The 25,486-nt window shown below is 37.2% G+C and overlaps 2 protein-coding genes across 2 annotated transcripts; both read left to right on the top strand.

Moving 5' to 3' along the window:
• Window positions 1-9,575: 9,575 nt before the first annotated feature.
• Window positions 9,576-10,505, top strand: LOC131902692 (vomeronasal type-1 receptor 4-like; the record flags this gene model as incomplete). Its single annotated transcript, XM_059253700.1, has 1 exon — window positions 9,576-10,505. A coding segment is annotated over exon 1 (909 nt), but the record flags the coding sequence as incomplete, so codon positions are not given.
• Window positions 10,506-22,100: 11,595 nt separating this feature from the next.
• Window positions 22,101-23,012, top strand: LOC131902691 (vomeronasal type-1 receptor 4-like). The gene has a single exon (XM_059253699.1). It carries the CDS (start codon window positions 22,104-22,106, stop codon window positions 23,010-23,012), a length of 909 nt encoding a protein of 302 aa, XP_059109682.1. The 5' UTR covers window positions 22,101-22,103.
• The last annotated feature ends 2,474 nt before the right edge of the window (window positions 23,013-25,486 follow it).

The following is a 25,486-nucleotide window of genomic DNA, read 5'->3' as shown; positions in this document are numbered from 1 at the left end:
ATGGCAGCAGTGCCTGGCAGTGTCTCCTCACTCAGCCTTCCACTTCCCAGAATTCTCTCTCTTTGTCCCACCTATACTTCCTGCCTGGCTACTGGCCAATCAGCATTTTATTTATCAATCAATCAGAACAACACATCCACAGCATACAAAAAGACATCCCCAAAAGCATAATAAAGATAGTTTACAGCAGGTCTCTAGCAAAGATCAACTTACATGGAGAGAGACACAAAGCAATTTTAGTGGTAAAATGAGGAACAAGACAAAGTTGTCCATTCTCTCCATACTTATTCAATATAGTACTTGCAGTTTCATCTAGGGCAATAAGACAAGTGATGGAGATCAAGCTGATACAAATTAGAAAGGAAGATATCAAATTACCTTTATTTGTAGACACTGAAGAAAGAAATAAAAATGATACCAAGGCATCTGGAGCGATGGCTAAGTGGTTAAGGGCACTGACTGTTCTTCCAGAGGATCCAAGTTCAATTCCCAGCACCTATCTGGCAGCTCACAATCGTCTGTAACTCCAAGATTTGATACTCTCACACAGACATATATGCAGGCAAAACATCAATGCAAGTAAAAATAAAAATAAATTATTAACCGGGCGATGGTGGTACACACCTTTAATCCCAGCAATCGGGAGGCAGAGGCAGGTGGATCTTTGTGAGTTCGAGGCCAGCCTGGGCTACCAAGTGAGTTCCAGGAAAGGCACAAAGCTACACAGAGAAACCCTGTCTTGAAAAACCAAAAGAAAAAAGAAAAAAAAGATACCAGAACATGAAAGATCTTCCATGCTCAAGGATTGATAAGGTTAATATAATAAAAATGGCAATCCCACCAAAATCAATCTCCAGATTAGGTGCCATCCCATTTAAAATTCTAACACCATTTTTAACTAGTCCTGAAATGAAAATTTCCAGCTTCAAATGGAAACACAAAAAAGAAAACATAACAGCTAAAAGATTGTTGAATAATTAAAGAACTGCTGGGGTTTTCACCATCCCTACTCTACAACCATACTACAGATCTATAGTGATAATACCAGCACAGTATTGTCACAAAACAAGCATATTAATCAATAAAACCAAACTGAAGATCCAGATATAAATCCACATACCTATGGACAACTGCCTTTTGATAAACAAGCCAGAAACACACACTGTATAAAAGACAGCATCTTCAACAAATGGTGCTTGTAAAACTGGATGACTCAATATAGAAAAATCCAAACAAATCCAAGCATATCATCTTGCACAATACGTAAAACCAAATGAATCCAAGATCTCAACAAAAACCAGATACAGTGAACTTGAGAGGGAGTACATGGCGAATAGCCTTAAAATCATTCACACTGGAAAAGACTTTCTGAATAAAACATTGCTTACATAGGCAATAAGATCCACAACTAATAAACAGGGCTGCAATAAACTGAAAAGCTCTGCACTTCAAATCACATCATTGTTTATACAAAGTGACAGGCTACAGAATGGGTTAAAGTTTTTTTTCCAGTTACTCCTTTGAAATAGGGATAATATCAAAAACAATAAAAAAAACTTAAAAATGGGATATCAAGAAACAACCCAATTTTAATAGTAGGATGGAGATGTAAGCAGAATTCTCAAAAGAGGAAATTCAATGACTGGAAAACATTCCAAGAAATATTCAGCATCCTCAGCCATCAGGGAAATACAAATCAAGACTATTTTGAAATTTCATCTTATATCTACCAGAATTGATAAGTTCAATAAAATAAATGACTGCTCATGCTGCCAGTGATATGGAGAAAAGAGACACTGAAACATTGCTGGAGAAAACGCAAACTTTACAGCCACTATGGAAATCAGTGAGATGGTTTCTCAGCATGATGGAAATTGATATAACTCAAAGTCCAACTGTACTATCTTCAACATATATCCAAAGGATTCTTCATCACACCACAAAGAGATTTATTTGATCAACCATGCTCATTGTTGCTTTATTCAGATTAGCCAGAAACTGGGAAAATCTTCGACATTTCTCAGCAGAAGAATAGATAAGGAAAATGTTTCATATTTACACAAGGAATATTATCATATGTAATCAAATGAAATCATAAAATTCTCAGGAAAATGTATTGTACCTAAAAAGAAAAGAAATCCTCAGTGAGGTATCCCTGATCCAGAATGAAAATATGGCATTTATTTTGCTTATGTGTGGATATTACCTCTTAGGTCAATGATAACCAAACAACATTACATAGAACCACAGAGGATAAGTAGAGAATGAGGGACTTAGTGTGGACAGATGGAATTCCCTGTGAAAGGAATTAAGAATAGCCATGGATGAACAAGCAGGATCAGGGAGCTTGAATGTGAGGATCAAATAGTGAGGGAGAGAGAAGTGGGGGACAAAGGAGGGAACACAGGGTGAGACAGCTAATATTAAGGGCCATTTGAGGGGTAGTATGGAAATTTAATGTAGTAAAATCTTCCTAAAGTATAAACATATATATAAGTCATCTAAATGAAATCACCATATAACAACAGAGACATAGCTCCAACTGGACATTTCTTGTTAACAAATGAAGCTTCTGATGCATGGAATGTGCTCATCTAAATGAATTGTTAGCTAACGGGTTGCCACAGAAATCCACACACAAACCAAGCTCTTGCCAAGGCTATAGATTGCTCTCTATAAACTGTCGGAGGCCCTATTGCTGAAGACATCACATAAACAACTCACTGATCATGGAGAAGTCCAGCTTGTACATAACTAGAGCCTTTACCCCTATGAGCTAGTGTTTTTGTATAGGGTGGTGCTCTGCATACTACCAATGTAGAAAAGTTAATACCAGGCCTGCTACAAAACCTTCGTTACACAATGGTGTCTTGCCTTCAAGTTATGCTAGTGCAATCACGGCACAAGGCTGGTATGAGTGACTACACAATATCTGACTGATTTAAGGTATACCCCATGATATGGAATCCATACACAACACTGGTTGAGTTACTAAGAACCTGAGACTAGAACTAAGCCCATGGGTCTAGGGGGAAACCAAAAACATGGTTTTACTAAAGGAATGTAACAATAAAATGACTTCTATAGAAATTCTGCTGTATTCAGAGAACAGTGCCTTGCTTAACCATCATCAGAGAAACTTCCTGTTGGAGCAGTTGATAGTAAATCCAGACAGACAACAGACAAAATTCAGAGTGAGAGGCTTTGGAATGCTCATCCCGAAACAGGATGTCTTCATCAGATTCCTCCCCTCAGGGCTCAGGAAAACCTGCATAAAAAGAGGCAGAAAGAGTATAAGAGCCCGAGGAAATATATTACAATAGACAAGGCCTTCTAATCACAACAGGACAGATATACATGAAAACACAAAGATTATTACAGTACACACAGGTGCTATGTGGGTCTGGACGAGATGAAGACCTAGAGTTGAAAGAAGTGGACACACCCTCCTATTGCTCTCTCAGTATCTATCTCCAATTGATTACCAACTTCAAATTAAAATTTAGTTTTCTCTAATGACTCCACACTGGGGAAACAAACTACTCTTAAGGGTAAGCCACATGTGCACCAGGAAATATGCCAACAGAAAATGAAATCAACCTTTGATGGTTCCTTGTCTTATAATGTCTTCTTAGGTTCTTTTTTCATTTTTAATTTTATGATTTTTTAAATTTTTTCATTAATTTTGTCTTTTTCTTGTCTTTTTACACTACATGATCTTTGGGTGCACATTATGGCTTCCAGTTTTGTCTTTATATGGGAACAAGTGGATCTCAGCCTCTATATCTCCTCCTTGTCCTTTTCTTGGGTTTTTCATTCTGCTTTATTGTTTTCTGAAATGATTTTTTTATTAAATTAATTATATATATTAATTTTAGTATAGTATATTATTATATTATAATTATCCTTTAAAGCTTGTTTGTTTCTAATCAGAGACAGAAAGTGGGTGTTCCAGATTGGAGGGCAGGTGGGAATGAAGTGGAAGGGGTAGAAGAAATGGAAACCATTACCAGCATATATTAAATGAAAATAAAGTCTTCAATAAAGGGGGAAACCCTAGATATTTCACATTTCCACTCATTGCTTGTAGAGTCAAATGATAGCACTTGGTTATGTCTATTTAATGTATATAGATGCCTTCATTTCCCAGTAATGTTATATATGTATAATGTTATATATAATATATACATAATTTCTTCAAGAATAAAGTTCTTCTTGTCAATGCCAGGTGATATTTGTAGCTTTTCCTGGAATATTCCATACCATCATTTCCAGTTTATTTGAATCCTGTTGTACCAAGATTGCAGCGATTTCTAGTGCAAATTATGACATCATATACTTCTCTTACTATTACTTCATTAGATACACCCAAATTCGTGTCTAATTCTGCCCTGCCGAGTATCCAAAATGGGTCATCACTGAGAACTGAAAAGTAACAAGTGGTGTCTCTTTGTGTAAAAAACAAACAAACAAACAAACAAACAAACAAACAAAACAGAGAAAACAAGTCCATGGAGACAAAATACAAGAGGGCTTGATGTCCTTCCCACATAGCTTTCAGGGAACATGAATAAGTGAAAGGCTCCCCAAACACTTTTTCCTTTTAGAAAAATGGACAATCATCGGTGCTAATTAGCAAATGGAAAAATAAATGATTCAGCAAACTCCTTGGCTCCCAGAGCCAGTGCTATCATTGCAATTTACAGGGAAGAAGTTTGTAGTTTTGAAGGGAGATGAGGTCATAGAGCTATGATCCTTTATCTCAGAGTTGAACTGCCTCCTACTTCCCCAGAGCTGACTGTTATATCAGGAGCTACATCATGAACTGATGGTTTGCAGAGAGAATGCATCAAGTAATCGTGTGCTTCAGTCCGGGAGGCAGAACAAGCATAGAAGAGATGTCTGGTAAGCACTGGTGTCTGGAAAAATATTCTGGACAGAAATAGAACAGTGCGAATTTGAACAAAGTAAGAGGAAGGCTTTCTGGACTATAAACAGAATTACTGAGGTGAGCAGCTTCCCTGACTTTGTGCTAATCCCTGATGTGTAAAAATAATGTAACAAAATCCCTGCCAGACTATTGGTGAATCATCCCATTGATAATGAATCTGACTTCAAAGGTGACGAAGGAGAGCAGTGATTATGTTTCCCCACTTCCAGCTCCTAATATTTTACATGAATCAGATGGTAAATTCTCAAGATGACAAACATTGATGCTGTTATAAAAGGTTAGAGTGTATGATGAAGATTATCAAAGTCATTTCCTCTTGGGGAGGAACTGGGATCTGGACCTGCCTCGGGGTGAGACACATTTCTAGGCAGCATTCCATCTATGACTACCACAGGAGCTGGGTCTGTCCTGGGACTCAGTGCTGATGACCCCTGACACTGCTTTACTTCTTGTATTTGAGAACATGGTGCTGAAGGGAGGTGACAGTGTAATTGTGAATCTTGAAAGATACTCATCTGGAATAAATCTTTGTTCTGTCATTTCTTCTGGCTTAGTGATACTCAAATCGTGTGCCACTTTGAGATTTAATTTCTCATTTTGATAGCTGAAGTTGTTGGAACCCATACTTTGGGCACAGAAGGAAGAGACTTGACCATGGGAATGTCTTCACAGCTCATATTTTCTCATGTGTTTAAAGTTACAAAATTCATATTTTACATTCTTGCATACTATCTGTGTATATTTTGTGGTTTTACGCATCATGATTTTGATCCCTCTTGCTCATATGATTCCTCCTCCCTCTCTTCAACTGCTCTCCAGGAGCTCAGCACAGTGCTTGGCTGTGGATCACTGCATCTGCTTCCATCAGTTACTGGATGTAGGTTCTATGATGATAATTATGATAGTCATTATCTGATTAGAGGAGAAGGCCATTTCAGACACCTTCTCTACTGTTGCTAGGATTCTTAGCTGGGACCATTCTTGTGAAATCAAGGAGGATCCTAAGGGGGACATGCATGTACACCCCCTGGAAGGGGAAATATTTAAGGTCTCCTGGGTAAACTGGGAGGAGTGTCAGAGGGAGGGGACTGGTGGGGGAAACATGAGGGATTGAGAGGACTGAGTTGGGGGAGTAACAGAGAGGGAGAGAAATGAAAAAGATATATTTTGTAGTTAAATACAGTTCACAAATTGGATTTATTACTACCAGTTTGATAAACTTAGAGATTATCAAATGTAAGACTCAATTTGAAATTGTTGAGAATTTAATGCTCTTTTCTTTATGTATATGGTTGTGTGTGTGTATGTATGGGCATGTGTGTATATATGTGCGTGTGTGTGTGTGTGTGTGTGTGTGTGTGTGTGTGTGCATGCACGTGCATGCAGGTGCCCCATGAGTTCAGGAGAACTATCACTTGAGTGTGTTGTTGGACTTCCTTAGATAAATTAATCTTGTTTCTTCTTGAAACAGGGTTTCTTAACTGCCTGGAACTCTCTCAGCAGGCTGGATTGGCTAATCAGTGATCCCCAGCCAACCTCCCATCTCTGCTTCTCTGGAATTTAAATTACAAATATACTACAATACACAGATTATGTTTTATTTTGAGATCTGGAGATTGAACACAGGTCCTACTATCTACACTGCAAGCAGTTTACCACCTGAGCTCTCTGCCTGCCACAGTAACAACTTAACTTCTATGTCACAAAATTATTTCATTATAAAAGTTTTCATATTTCATAGCTGTTTATGTGTCTTGAGCAAGGCTCATAAAAGCAATTCTGTTCAATTTGCCATTTGAGACATATTCTTATATTTTATTATCAGGAATCATAAAAACATGTTTGCTGCAAAAATAAATACTGGATATCTCTTGCATTCATCAAATCCAACCTGGAGACAGGCAGTTGCTGTAGGATTAGACTGAATTTTTATGTAATGTCAATTTAGGGTAGAATAGAAATAAAATTTATAGCAGTATAGTATTTAAAAATGTGGCTGATGTAGCACCGGTGAGTAAAAAATTAGCTGACTATCTGTGAAAGCAGCCAGGACATGTTCTCATTCTTTAGGTATCCAAAGTGCTCAAAATGACCGTTTTTCTTAAGGCAATCATCTACAATGTTTTTTTCTCAGTTTTTTTTTTCTTGGCAGCAAAGAGAACTGCATTGTCTATATCAAACCTCCATGCAAATTACAGGAGGTGTCAGAGGGACAGTATCGTAACAGTGATTCATAGATTGACGCCTCTGTTTACAGTTTTCAGTCTAACTCCAGGAAAACGCAATGCAATTAAATTTTCAGTAAGTACTTCTCTATGAGAAGAATTGATTCCAGTTGATGTAATAGATGTGACCACACTGCATATACTTGAAAATTTTCATGGCTTTGAAGAAAAATGGTAATCACTGGAAACTGACAGGGTACCTGCAGAAATTGGAAAACAGGAATGATTCACACCATCTGGGTGAAGATGATTTCCTGTGTGTTCACTCTTCTTCCCTTCCTATCTATTCTATACACTGACGTTCTTAGACCTGATTCTTAAACATGGTGCATTCCATTGCTAGTCATTGTCTTTAAGGCCTTGGCAGCTCAGTTTGGAACATTTTCTGTGACTTTGAATATTTTTTTCTGTCCTAACAGATCTGCCTTGTTAAAACACCGTCTCAGCCAGTACGTCTAGCAGCTAAGGAAACCAAGTCCTCCAGGTGGGTGGAACTGAAGATGTGTAGTGTACTGATTTTTTAAAATGTTCTCTGTGGAGCTCTGTATATTCTTGAAAATGCCCTCTGTTGTATGATTTACTTATGTAAAATGACAACTAAATTATCTTAAAATGCAACAAAAATTCAGGATAGTTTTTCAAGTGTGTCATGATGAAGTCCCAATATTCATCAACTTAATAACCATGAGTGTTTTGGCTTGTATCATACTCTGGATCTGTAGCACTATAACTTTCATCTTGTAGAGAGCATACTTCATATCAATTATACTCAAGCAAGCCTTGCAACAAACACACTTTCTGTTTTTCTTTCTTTCTTTTTTCTTGGTTTTTCAAGACAGGGTTTCTCTGTGTAGTTTTGGTGCCTATTCTGGATCTCGCCTGTAGAGCAGACTGGCCTCGAACTCACAGAGATCCTCCTGGCTCTGCCTCCCGAGTGCTGGGATTAAAGGTGTGTGCCACCACCACCCAGCTCCTTTTACTTTTCTTTTCTCTGTTTCTTTTTTTTCTTTTTCATAAAAGAAAGAAATAGAACACACTGTGCCCAAGGCACTGGAATCCAAAAGTGAAATTCAACTTAGTATGTTACACATACATCAAGAAAGTGAAGTTGGGCTGAATATGAGACTGGAATACCACTGACCTGCATTGAGATTTACCTCAAGGAATATATGGCACATGAAAGATTATATTTCATATGCATTTGGTCTTTGTAGTACATTTCCTATGCTTCTACAAGAACAGCACTGTGAATATCAGCAGAGGCATTATACTCCTTTTTGTTTGTTTGTTTTGATTCAGGGTTTCTCTATGTATTCTGGCTATCCAGGAATTCACTTTGTAGTATAGACTGGACTTGAACTCACAGTGTCCTGCCTACTTCTACCTCCTGGGTGGAAGGAGGAGCATGTGCCATGTCTAATTGAGTCAGTGAATTCTTGGATAGAAGCGGTTCTTGCACATGTCTTTATAATTTGTCTTTGAAGACATTTCTACAGAAATGAGATTGTGAACAAGTATGTGCACATCTACTTGAGAAAAATATTTGAGTCAATGGCAATACTATTGATAGTGTGTGACATATTACCTTATCCCTATTCTTACCAAGGGCTGGTGTTTCATGCTAGTTTTACTTTATATTTTTGATACTGCATTAAGATAGCCAGCAGTAGATCTAATTAGAACACTGGACATCCTTCCCCTGTTTATTCCACATTGAATGTGGTTGTTTGTATATTTCCTATGAGTTAATCAAACAGAATACATATCTTTTTTCTCTTTTCTCCACCCAGCACCTAGTGAATAATCATGTGTGTATGAAATCAGATGTGCTGTGTCTCTTACTTTAGCATTATCTAGCTCATTGTTTGTACCTCGTGATTAGAGTGTTTATAATATAATGCTATATTATAAACATTTTCTCATATAAGAATATATACATATTCACTTTGTTGTTGAGTTAAAATGTACATTTTTAAGCTTAAAATTTGGATGAGGACAACATGAAAGTTTTTCACATTGAAGCTGCAGATTGAAGTCTCTTTTCAAGCAATATGAAGTTGTAACAAGTTCATTCTGGAATGCAGAAGTGAGAATTCTTTCCACTTGAACTCAACTGGTGATTGCTTCTTCATTGAAATATGGTCTTATGTTTAATGCTGAAGGTTTTAGGAAATGTAAAGATGTACTATTAATTCATTTCATAAGTAAGAGCAGTTATAGACTTGAACAATTTCACTCAAAGTCATTGCTGATGGCAAAGTATTTGTTTTGAGACAGTCTTGTTAAGTTATACACTCTGCCTTTGCAATCTTGAACTCAAGTTATTGTTCTCCACAGGCAAAACAGGTGAAAAAAGTTCATGATTTGCATGATTTGGCATAATTTTGTCACAGTTAAAAGAAAATGTACTGGATGACAAAATGGACTCCAGGAACTTGGCAATAGCAATAGTCCTCTCACTACAGAGTGCACTTGGAATACTGGGAAACATATCTTTTCTTATCTACTATCTATTCGTTTACTACAATGAACACACCTTAAAGACTGTAGACTTAATTCTTATACATGTCTTCACAGCAAACTCCTTGATCATTCTCTCTAAAGGAGTGCCCCAGATAATGAGAGCTTTTGGGCAGAAATGGTTCTTCAATGATGTTGGATGCAAACTTATTTTATATGCTCTTAGACTTGGCAGGAGCATGTCCATCAGTACCACCTGCCTCTTGAGTATCTTCCAGGCCATCACTATCAGCCCTAGTGATGCCTATTGTAAAGATCTTAAAATCAAAATACCAAAATATGTTTCCCTATCCATTTTCCTCTTCTGGATCCTGTGTATGGTAGTAAATATGATTTTCCCCATGTATATGTCTGCCAAAACAAGCAGCAAAAATAAGACACAAAAGACAGATTCTGAATTCTGCTTCTCTATAGGTCATGACAAAATAGTAGATTCATTGTACACAGCATTTTGGGTATTCCCTGAAGTTGTATTTTCTATGCTCATTGTATGTTCCAGCATCTCCATGATTGTCGTACTTTATGGACACAAGAAAAGGGTTCAACACATCCTCAGCACTCGTATATCCTCCAAAATCTCCCCTGAATCTAGAGCTACACAGACCATCCTTGTCTTGGTTTGCACCTTTCTAGCTTTTAATACCCTCTCCTCCATTTTACAAGGGTACATTGTTCTTTCTCATAATGCCAGTTGGTGGCTAATGAATATCACAGCTATCATTTCTATGTCTTTTCCTACTTTAAGCCCCTTTGTGATAAGTCATAGTTCCATTATTTCCAGATTTTTGTTTTTCTGGATAAGGAATATAAAAATGAAATAATCTTATAAATATGTAAATTATATCATTTTAATGTTTTATATTGAAGAGTTTAGACACTCATGTCCTTCTGAATATCAGTCTAATAATTTATGGTATGTATTAACAGTAAGATCATTTCACAGAAGAGTAGTAATATATTTTTGTTATATCCTATGGCCAGGCTAGCCACATGTTCTCAGACACATTAGCCATTGTAGTTACAGACTCTTCATTGAGTGGCCTTATATCCTATCATAATGTGATTGTTTACTTCTGCCATATTTATTCTACTGTAGTATAAATGAGCCTATCTTGTCAGGCAAATCTTTTTGTAGCTCTCATAGTTAATTGCTGGGTGATATTGATTACTGTTTTTCTCCAGTAGAAAGCATAGCACCTTGTAAGAAAGCTAACCAGTAGAGACAAACCATACAAGTCAGTATCTGCTGGATTCTATATTTTATGACTCAAGTGTTTTGTAGTTATATATTTGAACCCACAATTATTATGTGGCAGCATACACATGACTTGAGCAAACCAGAAAATATACCAGCAGTGTGGGCAGGGAGCAGGTAGAAATTAAGTTCAATCACTACATGAAGTATAATTGCCAGTTGATAATCATTAGGAGAAGGAGATGGGCAATTAGCCTCAACAATGTTTCTGCCCCATAGGTTGAACACATTCAGGGACATGGAATAAGCTGAATAAAACTCGGTGAATACAAATTGTATGTGATATGTTTACAAATAAAATAACTTTAAATTTTGTGAGTAGGCAAGTAGGGATAGATTTGAGTTAATTTTGGGAGAAATGTTGAATATGATAAAAAGTACTTTGCATAAAATCTCAATGAGTTGATAATAATATTAAATTTTGTGGTGGAAGCCACTTGTGATTTTTAAGGTATACTCTCTGGGTTTGGGTTTTCATCTGGTACTTATAGGAGCAATGATGGGGTAAATGTAGCATGATGTTCTACCCTGTGTAAGCATAACTTTAATATGCAGAAGTCTTAAATAGTATTCATTGATGCTAAGTAAATGGTTAGATCTCAGATTCTTTTTTTCTTTTTTTGAACATATTTTTTTAATTGATTCTTTGAGAATTTCACATCATGTACCCTAATCCTACTCCTTCTCAATTCCATCCATACCCAATATCCAAACATGTAGTCTCTCCCTCAAAATAATATAAAATTACTTTATAAGCCCTGAGGGCTGTGGTGTGTCATGAAGTATACACTTTTACTCAAACACCTTTACTTGCAAATGCTCATTTCAATGAGTTTTTAGGTTGGTTTTAGTCTTCTGGCTTCTGGTATACCTCCAATAGTGGACCCTCACTAAAACTTATTTAAGATTTCCTGCTGATGTCCCTAGTCATGAAGAACTTGCAGCTATGTTTTTGCAGGATGTGTCCTTTCACTCACTCCAGCAGGTGTAGATGCGGTAGACACTGTGGTAGACCAACTCCAGGCATTGGATATGGACCTGGGTGGTAGCTGAGGTAGTCGGCAAAGGTCTCCCCTGGGACCAACCTGCCAGATGAGGGTTGGGTCAGCTTTTCCATGCCTATACCATCTGGGCCAGATCTCCTGTGCACATGGTAAGGTGAGGGGCCAATGCGCCTATGTGTGCGGGCAGCTCTCTTGTTGTAGCAGCTGGCAAGGGGAAAGAATTTCTTACACGACCATGGAGGATAGGAGCCTGTTCTCAGTGTGGAAGCAGCTCTCCCTTGAGTCTGACTGTGAGGATTGGGACCAGTGTGGGATGGTCTGTATGTCAAGTGTGTTGCTGATTGGTCAATAAATAAATCACTGATTGGCCAGTGGCCAGGCAGGAAGTATAGGCAGGTCAAGGAGGAGAATAAAACTGGGAGGTGGAAGGCTGAGTCAGAGACACTGCCAGCTGCCACGATGAGAAATAGCATGTGAAGATGCCGGTAAGCCATGAGCCATGTGGCAAGGTATAGATTTATAGAAATGGATTAATTTAAGTTGTAAGAACAGTTAGCAAGAAGCCTGCCACGGCCATACAGTTTGTAACCAATATAAGTCTCTGTGTTTACTTGGTTGGGTCTGAGCAGCTGTGGGACTGGCAGGTGAGAGAGATTTGTCCTGACTGTGGGCAAGGCAGGAAAACTCTAGCTACAGACCAGCTCTCCTTTGCCAAGGCCACTGAGGCAGGCTCTCTCATGGTTAGGTGGTAACATAGGCTGCAGACATCACCACAGACCCCAGCTGCAGTAGAACCATGAACCCACTCACAGCCCTCAGCTGCAGCTTGGCCCCAGCTATCACCATGATCCTGGTTGGCAGCACAGGTCCTGTCATCAGATGGTCCCAGGTGGAAGCTAGGCCACCCCTATAAGGCTGTTTCTCACCTCTGTCTTCAGTACTGATTCTCTCTACAGCACATGGACTATTCCACTTCTCATTCTCTCCCATTTCTCTACCACATACCTGTTCATCTTAGAGGCTTGTCCCTGCCCAGTCCTCAGGGCACTGGGCTGGTCTGTAGCTGGTTTCCACCTGTCCCAGATCTCATATAATTAAAGAGAAAAAGGAATCATGTGACCAAGGAGAAGAGCAATAGTACCAAATATATTAAGGTACTAAGTGCAGGAAATACACCAACAAAAGGGATAATGTACCCATATACACTGTATTCAGAAAAATTTGTACAGAAGAAACAGATCCCAGACAGTGGACATTCTTCAGCATGCTTGATGAGAAGATGAACACTGTTAAATATTGTTTCAAAAGTTTATGTTATTGGGAGATCTTTAAAGTAAACACTCTTTAGTGTTTAGTTTCCTTTAAATTAATTTACTGAATAATGAACCTTTGATTAACATCTGTTAAACCTGCCTTCACTCCACTATCCTGAGGAACCGTAGACCAAACATTGTTCTCACAAGCATGAAGGATCTTCATCAGGACTTCCTGAAAACTTTGAGTATTTCACAGGTACCTTGTGGATTCTAACTCCCAATTTCAAATGACAGTGTCATCATGGATCCTGGGAAGCCACAACATTCCCCGTTAGGAAAGTCCCCCTTTGTTTCAGCTGTTCTAGTCTGTAGCCAAAAGTTCTCAGTAATCATTGTGCCTTGGCTGTTTGACCTTTATCATAGTTGCCTTCTAAGTGTTAAGAGAGACAGAAAAGAACCTGTTATTATCATTTATGCCACAATTCTTAATGACAGATAGTAGTGTGTACCCATTGAAGACTTGTGATTAGTTCTCATGTGAGTTTTGTGACTGAGTCACAAGGGTTTAATATTAGTTGAATCAGGAATTATGCACATGTCTCACTGTTAGTAGTAGAATTACAAACTGTATATTGCAGGTAATCTTTCTTATGTTGATGTATGTCAGCTCTTAACAATGTTTTTTTTTTTTTAATATGGAAGCTTACATTAGCAAGCTCTATTTCCTGTTCTCACTCATCTCAGGTTGTTACATTTTTCTAGTAAAACTTGACATCCAATATTCTCTTCTTACTTGTATTGCTCTTTTTGTCTGTGATATGCAGAGTGGTTTGCCTGTATAGCACACAAGAATGGGAAGCTTCCAACTATAGTAATAGACGCAAGGGAGAAAGTTATGAGATAGAGTAACACAGCTGAGACAGGTAAAGAAGAGAGAGTTGACATCCAAAGTCATGATCTAAGAACATTGGAAGATCTCTTTTTATCTGCCAGAAGTTAAGAGACAAAGGTTGTGCCAAAAAGACATGTTCAAGAATTACCCTCTTCTTCCAGATAGATCTTACTTCACAAAGCTTCTAAAAATTCCATTAAAAGTGCCATAAGGTTAGTTTCATGGATTTAGTCACCAAGTGTGTTGTGTGTTTGTGTGGAAGTACATGTCATTCAAACCATATGAGTAACCACAATGGATCTAGTGTTAAATGAGTGAAATAGGGATTGAGGACAAGCAATTACAGTAAAATAAATTGATTTGGAAAGGAGAGTATAGGTGTGTGTATGTGTAATAACTACCTTCTGTTTTTGTTACAAAATGACATGACTAAGCCCCCTTAAATAAAAAAAAAATAGTACATTGAATCTGATGCTTCTAGAAGGAGCATGCATGAAGGAGGGGAATGATGGCCGCTTGTCACCAGAACGGGAAGTGAAGAGGTTACAGTTATATGCACACAGGAATCAAAAGGAGGGGGTGAAAACGGAATATAAATGTTCAAAACTTTCCCCTATTAGTGTAGTCTGTCTATTGAGTCTCCATCCTTCAGATATTTCTTAACATCCAGATAGAACACCACCACCTACAAACCACATGTTAACAAGCTGAGGCATTTCTCGTCTAGTTAGATTTGTCCTCTTGTCTCCCACTGGCTCATGATTATCTTACAAAACAAAATGTATTCATACAAGCTTAAAAGCCATAACACAGTTCAAAAGCACAACATCTAAAGTTTCTTTTGAGACTAAAAGCAAACTCTTAAATGTAATCCACTGCAATATCAAGGTTCATATTTATAATTCCAACACAGACTGGTAGAGAATTTGCATTTCAATTATAACCATGAGGAATGTGTACATACATAGTGAGCAAATATGGGTTCAAAGTAAGACAGAAACTGAGCAGGGAGTGTAGGTCCAAAATCCCTAAACTCATCTAAATTTTTTGCCCATAACATACATCTCTCTCTAAGGTTAGTTCTATCCCCTGTATGAAACTCTTTTTACTCAGTATATCAACACTTTGGCATGTCCAACTTATGTGCTTTCTACTGCAATTTAGCCAGCCTCCACTTTCACAACTTTAGCCACTGGCTTTCCATGGCCTCAACAGGACTCCCTCCCACATAACACTTGTCCTCGGTGGAATCCTAAAATTTGCAGGAAGAACAAACCTTGAGTTTCTCATGCCTTTAATGATAGCATCACATGAAAGATAAGGCCAAGATAGACATCTATATTTGGATGGATCCTCATTACCATCAACCATAGTCACACCATCTTTGGTAAGTCCAGGCAATTATTTTGAGGAGCAAGGAGCCACTCAGGCTTTGTCAGTTCACTCACTGAAATCTAAGTTGGGTATGATTTTGTTTTGCTAACACACTACTTGTGATTCCAGCAAGGATCAGGGTGTTTTTCTTTGATGGCACTAATCTCATCAATTTCAGCATCTCTTTCAGCCTATGCCATGCCTTGGCTGTAGCATTAAGCTTTCCAGAGCATTTTTTTTCCAACCTGTATCTTTCTTTCATACTTGCTTTTTTCCACAGTACAACTTCATAAGAGTTATCAGTAATAACCATTCCACAGAGTCACTGTTGTGCTGCCTTATATATTATTGGCTAAGGAAGTAATTTAATCACTCCTAAATTCTGCTTGATGTAAATTCTCAGGATTTAGTCAGAAAACAGATACATTCTTTGACAAAATATCACAAAATGGATTTTACCACAATTGCTTCTAAAGTTGTTGATTCATTCTGACACCTGTTGAGGTAGCCTCCACAGTCCACAGTACTCTCATCATTAATGTTTTCTAGGCTTCAGCTAAATGTTTCATTATGCTCTTCTGGTAGCATTCAATTGTTCATTTCAATTCAAATTTCCAAACTCTTTCACATTAACCCCAAAGCCCCACAGAGTCTTCATGGCACAATTCCACTCCTTGATACAAAATTATGTGTTACTTACATTTTTTTGTGATGATGAGACACCCATGACTGGACACCACACACAGAAGGAAGAGTTTGTTTGATCTTTAGAGTCTAGACTGACTGTTCTTCATGATGAGGAGGTATAGGAACTTAAAGCAGTCAGGGCAACAAGAACAGTGAATCAACAGGAAGTTGGATGATCAAATCTTCATCATCAATAGAAAGCAGAACACCTCCAGAAAATATGCAATGATTTTAATATCATATCCCTGCAAAGTAAATCACTTTCTCCAGCAAGGCTGTACCAACCAATCCTTGCTAAAATAGTGGGCACCAAGTTTTCAAATTCTGAAGGCTGTGAGTGATACTTTTCATCCAAACCACAACATTTTCCATCTAGTAAACCCAGACCATGAACAGAACAGTTTTATACATTTGTACTTTATTGAATTTAATTATCATAACTCAGTAAGTTCTGGGAACTGAAGGCTTAAAAGTGGATCAGCCTTAGAGTTTTCTTCTTTGAATTGTAAATCTTTATGTCTCTATTGTTCTAAAACCCTCAAAAAAGGATGCTTACTGCAAGACAGCAAATGTTATGCCTCTATTTTTTCTGTTTCTTCTCTAATTGTAAAAAATTAAAGCTCTACATTTTCTTTAGCAAAGATAATGCTGGATGATTCTAGTTCCCATTCAGTGTTTACGGAATACTTGATGAAAGCTTATTGAGCTTACAGAATACTTAATACAAACAACTGAATTTATTTGTGAATAATAGTTATATATAAATTCTATGATGGATAGGACTATATTCAGAGTTTGTATCATTGCTTAGGTGATGTTTGAATTTTTTTCCTAATATATTTGCAAATCATCATTTTGAATTAATTTGTACTCAGTTTAAAAAGGTTGTACAGTTTTCTGGTGCAGATTATGACACTGAGTTTTTCTTTCTGCATATAATTCAGTTGCTGTCTCTGAATTCCTTACTAACCCTGTTCAAGTGAATGCTGTATAATCAGGCAAAACTTGGATCTGATAATTAGTTATCCATTTCCTTTTGTTTAGAAGAACCCAGAGAAAGCTCTAGTCCAATGAAACACCCACATCTCTTGGCAAGATTCTTACACATGAAACTTTGACATGGTTCACATCCTTTGTCCCTGTTGTCTTTCAGGTGCCATGAGAATGTAAGAACTTCCCTGAAAAACTCTACCTCTTTGGAGATACAGAAGAAACTAATCAACTTCAGTAATTATCACAAAGGAATAGCTGTCACTGTCACTGTTGTTGAAATGAAAACTGCAGTTCAGAAGGAATCTGAGATCACAGAGTCTCAGACCTTTATCTCAGAGTTGTATTGTCTACTTGTCTCACAGGACTAGATTTCAGGATGTCATGGGCTGCCTGCCCATAAAGCAGACCGTTCAGCATAGACGACTCAGTTGAGCATTTGTTATCTCACAGAGTAAGGAGAGCCAGTAAAGTAGGCAGATCTGGTAAGTGTGCATGTCTGGAAATGGATTTTGGGAGTATCAAGAGATGCAGTGAAATTTCATTCAAGAGATGGGGAAAATTTTATGAGCTGTAAGAAGCAAATAAGATGTCCCCTCACCTTACTAAAAAGAATCCTACGTTTACCCAATATGATTCAACAAAATCTCAGGTGATTATTTAATATTCTAAATAAGCAAGAAATCTGACTTTGAAGGTGTTAAAGGATTGTTTTTATTGAAACTGAAATTTATATTTTCACATCATTCACATGAGTCAAAGTCTAATTGTTCAGTATGACAATCAGATTCTGGTGTAACTGCTTCATGTGAATAATATAAATTTCATTGGGACAATAGTAATCATTAATCCTGGAATTCTAGAAAGTGTGAACATGCCTGTGGTGTAAAACTTGTTTCTAGGCAGCTCTATATCTAGGTCTGTTTCTCACAGTGTCAGTGGTCATAACCAATGAGACTGTTTTCCCTCTTGAACTTGGAAACACAGTATTGTTTGGAAAGTGATGTTGTAATTATGACTCATGCACATCTCTCATTGGGGACAAATATATCTTCTTTTATGTCTTCTGGATTAGTAACATTCTCATTTCACTGCAACATCAGGATGAATTTTCAATGCAGGTTATTGAGGCAATCCAGGGCTTTGTTTGTAGTAAACAAGGATGCCACCACAGAGCTATACCTCCACCCTACATTTTCTTTTATCTTAAATTATTACAATGCTTAACATCATAGTCTTCAGATGATTTTCCCTGAATGTATTTTAGTTTGATATCTTTCCAAAATTTTGATATGTTGCTAATCTTTTGACTTGATCAAGGAATTAACAAACATAAGCCTTTAATGTGAACTGTATAGTTAAAATTCTTCTTTGTGTATGTGTGTTTCTCTTAAGGTACATGTGTGATTTTAGGTGAGGTCCCATTGTATTTATGAGTTAGTGTTAGATAAAGGGAGTACATGTGAGTCTGCGTTGACGGGGGATGAAAGTATGTACGTAAAACAGAGTATTTTCGTGTGCAAGTATATGAATGTTTATGTGTATGTGATTATGAGATGGGGTGTGTTTGTATGTGTATGTGTTTATTAGTGTATATTTGTTTATGTGTATTAGAATGTGTCTAGGTGTGTGTGTGTCTTGTGGTCCTTTCTTTGTTAAGTAGAAAAAGAATCTCAGCTGTCTTTCCTCATATTTTTATTTTTATATTTGTTTGAATTTTTTGAGATATCCCTAACTCTCTCATTGTTCTAGGCTGGCTAGAAAGGGAGCCTCAAGTATCTCCCTGTTCTGCCTTCCCAGACTTTGAATAATAGCTGTGTTCTACCATAGTTTTTTTTAAATCATTGTGGAGAAGGAACAAAGGTTGTTACATGTACAAGGGAAAGTCATCAGTACCAGAACAATCAACTTAACCTATTAATTTTCATGTCACACTGTTATGTTGAATATTATTTTCCTACACAGTAAGTGAAGGCCAGTGTAATATAGTTCAATATTTCACTTGACAGATAGTAGAGTGTGGTCCCTCAGAAACAAGTTTGATGCCAAAATGATTATTGAGTCTGTTCTGTCCTCATCAACTCAACTTGACCGTAGGCAGTTTCTGTTTGACTGGACTATAATGGGAGCATGGCATTATAATATGATGCCAGAATCTTTGTATACAATTTCCAGTTATGAAAAGAAGCTGAACATCAACTGCATGCTTGAAAATGTGGCTGACATAGCCTTGTGGAGCACAAATTTATATGAATGTGTAAACAGCCCCTAGATGTTCACATTTCTTAACTGTTCTCACTGCCACAACACTTTAGGAACCTGGGGCTTCATTTCCTAAGCTTTCCCTCAGGTCTTATCTGAACAGTGAAGACAATGCCATTTTCTACACAAATGGTTATTAAAATCACATAAGTTGCCAAATGAACAGTTTTATGCAGTAGTTTTTAGTTGCAACTCTGTTTAGAGTTTTCAATTTAACTCCAGGAAGTTTTCAAGCTCAATGAAATCTTTAGTAAGTACTCATCAGTGAGAATATGCTTGCAGTTGTTGTGACAAATGTGGCCACACTGTGTGTTCTTCTAAGTAACCCTGTGTCTCCAAAAGCAAATATTAACCACTGGAAACTGAAAGAGCAACTCCAGATATTGTAACCAGGAATGGTCCACATATGTCTCAATGTGTCAATGGGGATCCAGACCCTTCTCTCTCTTTCATTATCTCTTCCTTCTCTACAGAGAATAATGGTTGCAGTTCTTCTACCAAACTCTCAAATGGAGGGTTCTTTCCACTTCACCATTGATTTCAAGATGATTCCAAGCCCTTGCCTGCTCATATGTTGGAGCAGTTTTCTGTGACTATGAACATTCATTTCTGTCCTCACATGTCTGCACTATCTGCTGTCAGTGTGCCCAGCCAAGTTCTGCAGGTGGGTAAACCTTAAGAAGCTGCCAAACATATTTAGTTTTAAATATCCTTGATAAAATTCTGTACTCTGGTAAATATCCTTCCTTATTTGATTTCATTATCAAACATCATAAAATTTTGTAATGCATCAATAAGTGAAGGAGTGTCTTTAGGTATCAAGGAGGCAGGGATATACAAGGAAGTAAGAAAAAAATCTCTGTTCAGACTGACTTCATCTACCTGGATCAAAATTTGAGAAGTCTGATATCAGTGTATTTAAACATAATATGATTTGGAAATATGTGTCTGGTGCACAAAGAATAATAATTGGATTGAAACTCAAGTCAGGATACATGTTATTTCTTACAAAAAAATGGGTTCTGGAGACATGCTGTCTGTATTAGCTCAAGGTCCTAAGGGAAGGATCTGGTCGAGTGTCATTCATAGAGATAGCAGAGAGGTCATTTGGGCTACTAGCCACCTCGTGGTTTATGTTGCGGGAGCTTGGGGGAGCCTCTAGCTATATAGATAATGTGTCTCTGGTTATATAAACAATGTGTCATTCAGACTATTAGATATCTCTAGTCTTGGTTTTGAGAGACTGAAATGGCCTGGTTCAACAGATAATATAGATCCCTAGGCAATTAATCACCTCCAATCCCCACCTTTCTGGATAGGAGAACAGGTTTTATATCTTTTCCATTAAAAAGATAATCCTACATACTTAGCATTCCTGGCTTCCCTAGAAATCTGTGGGTGTAAGGGCCTTTGTGCTCTCAACAAAATAAGTACAACAAAGGCTCTGGATGGCATTTCAATGAGCATCATAATGAACTCACAATTTACATCACATGTATATCCATGGATCTTTCATGGTTATGTCATGATCTATGCCTGTGGTTACACAATAATTATACTGTAGAGATTCCCAATTCATGTCAATCACATCTTAACAATTCTTTGAACAATTTCCATTATTTTTTGTTATAGGTAATGTTATAACAACAAAAACAAACAAAAAAATAGCATAGGACATATAAATGTCTGTCATTGAAAGTTGCAAATGAAACTCAATATAACTCAAGAAAAAAAAATCATGGGATATGACAAACCCAGGAATACAGAGGCTTGTATGGATACTTACTGAAAGTTCCAGGCTTGCATACATTACAGCATGAGACTCTTACTGAAATCTACCACCAAAGAATAGAAATATAAAATTGCCATTTACCCTTGTACAATCCAAAACTGTGTCACTGATAATAGTGTTCTGCTGTATTATTGGGTGAGGTGGGATTTGAGGAAGATGAGTTCTTATCTGTGTTAGCCTGCTACAGACTGGATCACTGCTGACCTGTGTTATGCTTTTCCTAATTGGGCTCACAATGTAAAAACTCCTATTTTTCCTATTTTCTTTCTATTTCACTGCATATACGTTTTATGAATTCCTTGATTTTTCATTTACAATGCTGCAGAGACAGCACCATATGAGTATCAGCTGAGGGTGAGCACTATGAAAGAAAATATGGTGGAATCTAAAGTTAGATGTTAAATTGTATGCATGAATTGTGAATTTTTGAAGGTAAAGCCATAACTTGACATGTAAATTCACATTCTTTCCTGTAACATACAGAATTCTAGTTTCCAAAATATTAGCTACAATGTGATCACTGTTTCTATTCTGTAAGATGCTGTCTTATCTCAATGCTTGCAAACAGCTGCTGTTTCCTACTTTATATTTGTGCTATGTCATCGAGATCCATACATTAGATCCAATGAAAGCTCTAACATTGTTAACCTGTTTATTCAATAACTGAGTGTATACACTTGAGTACTACAGCAGTCCTATGAAGAGTTATTATTATTGCCAAAATTAATTTTATTTGAGACAATGACTTGGTGTGTTGCATGTACTGGCTTTGCAATCTTAAGCACAAATGATTCTGCTACACCTACATCATAGTCATAGAAATTTCAATTCATCATTTTGCTTAACCAAGTAATTTTTATAACAATTTATACAATTAAAAAGTACTAATGACAGAATGGACCAAAAGAATTTGGCAATAGGAATAGTCTTCTTACTTCAGGGCACAGTTGGAATTCTGGGAAATTTCTCTCTTCTTTCCTACTACCTCATCCATTACTACATTGGAGAGAAGTTAAAGACCAAGGATTTGATTCTCACACACCTCTTCACAGCCAACTCCTTGATCATTGTTTCTAAAGGTGTGCTAGAGACAATACAGGCTTTTGGGATGAAATGGTTTATCAGTGATTTTGGCTGCAACCTTCTTTTGTACATTCAAAGACTTGGCAGAAACATATCCTTTGGCACCACCACTCTCTTGACTGTCTATCAGGCCATCACTATCAGTCCAAGTGACTCATGTTGGAAGGATCTGAAAATCAAAGCTCCCAAGTACATTGGACTCTCCATTTCCCTCTTCTGGGTCTTGTTCATGGTAATTAATATGATTTCCCCTCTGTATCTGTCTATCAAAGGGAACAGCAAAAACCTGACACATAAAAGAGATTTGAAATATTGCTCCACTGTAGGTTATAATGAAGTCATGGGCTTGTTGTATACAACTTTCTTTGTATTTCCTGAAGTTTTGCTTTCTGTGACCATTGCTTGGACTGGTGGATCCATGGTTGTCATTCTCTACAGGCACAAGCAACGGGTTCAACACATCCATAGCACTCATGTTTCCACCAGTGCATCCCCTGAGTCCAGAGCCACCCAGAGCATCCTAGTCCTGGTGTTCACTTTTCTAGGCTTTTATGCCCTCTCCTCCATCTTACAGGGTTGGAATGCTCTTGTATATAATAGTGGATGGTGGGTAATGAACATCACAGCCATCATTTCTCTGTGTTTTCCTACATTATGCCCTTTTATTATGAGTCATAACTCCATTGTGTTTAAATTCATCTTTTCCTGCTTGCAGAATTGAAATATCACATAATAGTATCATAGGTAGAAAGATTTTATAGCTTTTTTGTACAGTATCTAATTATTTATTCATTTATCTCCTACAAATCAATGCAAAATCCACTTGCCATTTTATGGAAAGCTGTAATATGTGTTTGGGCTCCGTCTTTCTTATTCTAGTACCTATGGAATCATATCAAAAGAGAGCAAAACTTATTGAACTGTCTTGGATAAACTGTGCTCCATTGATAGAAATCACAAGTACTCTTGCTTGAAGCAAACTGAATGAGTTAGAACTCAGTCACTGAATGTGAATTTCTGGAAAGTGAGAGATGGTGTAGTGTATGCGTTAGAGACCTTTGTTAGAAGCAGAGTGTTGTATGATGATACAAGCTGATACTCATAAATTGACTTGACACTATCAGGCATGTTGTTACTGATACACAGGTACTCCTGTCTACTTACTTCATTGTATTTGTATAAGCAAGACCTTTGGAAGGCAGTATCTATGTCATTCTCTGGAGTTATAGTTTTATGACTAAAGAAAATAAAGTTCACATCTCTACCTAAAGCAAAGATTATGACAGTTTTCCTGTAAGATTGTTTTCCTCAGGGACTCCAATGGAAGGTACCCTCAACTGCATGTATCTACTTTCCCATTCACATTATCAGGATGGGGAATGGTGGGGAAAAGGAACAGTTCTCATCAGAGTATTTTTACTGTGAGCTCTCCTACTAAGAGTCAACATCTCTGTTTCTCTTAAAAAAAAAAAAAAAAACAACTTATACTTCCAGTAAAGTTCTGTTAAAGGTTTACAGAATATTACCAACTGTTCAACAAGTATGAAAATGCTTACATACTTACAGCTATAATTCTAAATAAGATGGTTTGGTGAGAACAACTATTCTCTTTTTCTCTATTTGGCAGTCTTGTAGACATTTGGGCTTAATTCTCTCTAGATTATAGTCACTGTATGTCTTTAGATTGAGTCTCTTCTTGAAAGGTCATTTAATTTATATCACAATGCAAGATATTTTAATTATCCATAAAGTTGTAATACTGACAAGAGAAATGGTTTGGTTCTTGAAATAAAATTCTGTTAAACTATAACACCTCACGGATATGAAGATGGGATGGTTAAAAAAAAAGATTCAGTGTTGAATATAAACTACGTATACCATTGTTTTATGTGTAAAACATAATTTTTAAAAATAGAATCTCTTCTAATTGATAAGAAAATACCTATTTTTTAAAAAAAACAAAAAAATAAGAGATGTAGTAAATCTGATCTCAAAGTGATGAAATTTGTGATTGGTTTACAGTGTGGAAAAATTTAGTAGACCCTCATCTTGCAGGAGGAACATATCTACAAATTACAATAGATGAATGAAGCCAAGGATATAGTATATACCTTGTATATACTATGATTTTTTACTATTCATGCATAGTACCTATAAGATATTATATCAATAAACTAGACATGTGAGTGATAAACACAAGCAATTTGTAACAAAACAGAAGGAAGATAATGACATATCAAAGTACATGTAGTATAGAAATCCATGATGTCTAGAATGTTCCATTCAGAAGGAGATATTACCAATAACTGACCACATTTCCTGTGTGACTGTGACATGATCTGAGTGAAGTGCACTCACTTATGCTGGTTTAGGACCTGGGTAGAGATACTGAGCTTTCTCCAGCTGAGCAGTCAATGGAAGCCACAGCCTGTAGTTAACTCTGCTATGTTCATGCCCACCCCACCCCAACTTCTCTTCCCTGAGGTGTCATTGAAAGCAACCTCTTCACAGCTATAGATACATCCTCATAGCCATTAGGGGACTAGGAATTATCTTAAAATCCCTCAAAGAATGTATCCAGAGAAATTTTTTTAACTCCACTGGTAGCTTGGTGAGAACAACTATTCTTTTTTTCTCTATTTGTATTAACCAGAATCTGTTTTATGTAAATATTTCTATTGACAGTGTGTGGCAGTTTGAATAAGAATGGATCCCTCCGGGCGGTGGTAGCGCACACCTTTAATCCCAGCACTCGGGAGGCAGAGCCAGGCGGATCTCTGTGAGTTCGAGGCCAGCCTGGCCTACCAAGTGAGTTCCAGGAAAGGCGCAAAGCTACACAGAGAAACCCTGTCTTGAAAGACCAAAAAAAAAAAAAAAAAAAAAAAAAAGAATGGATCCCATGGGCTCAAATATGTGAATGCTTCCTCATCAGGGGTAAGTTTCCATTGTATTTGTGAGTTTGTGTGAGAGAAAGAGAGTATGGTAGAGTCGGTGTTGGGTCTCAGGAGTGTATATATGAGATGCAGAGTATTTTTGTGTGCTAGTGTGTGAATGTTTATGCGTATGTGATTGCCTGATCACATGTGTGTGTTTGCATGTGTATTTGTTTATGAGTGTGTATCTGTTTATGTGCATTAGTGTATGTTCTTTGTGTGTGCCTAGTGATTCTCTCTGTGTGGAGTCAGAGGAGAATCT

Source organism: Peromyscus eremicus, chromosome 1, assembly GCF_949786415.1.
Source record: "Peromyscus eremicus chromosome 1, PerEre_H2_v1, whole genome shotgun sequence".
Lineage (NCBI taxonomy): Eukaryota > Metazoa > Chordata > Mammalia > Rodentia > Cricetidae > Peromyscus > Peromyscus eremicus.
Note: the sequence above shows the minus strand (reverse complement) of the source record. Positions and strands in the feature narration are given on the sequence as shown.

Coding starts and splice junctions, on each gene's coding strand:
- LOC131902691 (XM_059253699.1), top strand. CDS start 22,104: ATGGACCAAAAGAATTTGGCAATAGGAATAGTCTTCTTACTTCAGGGC.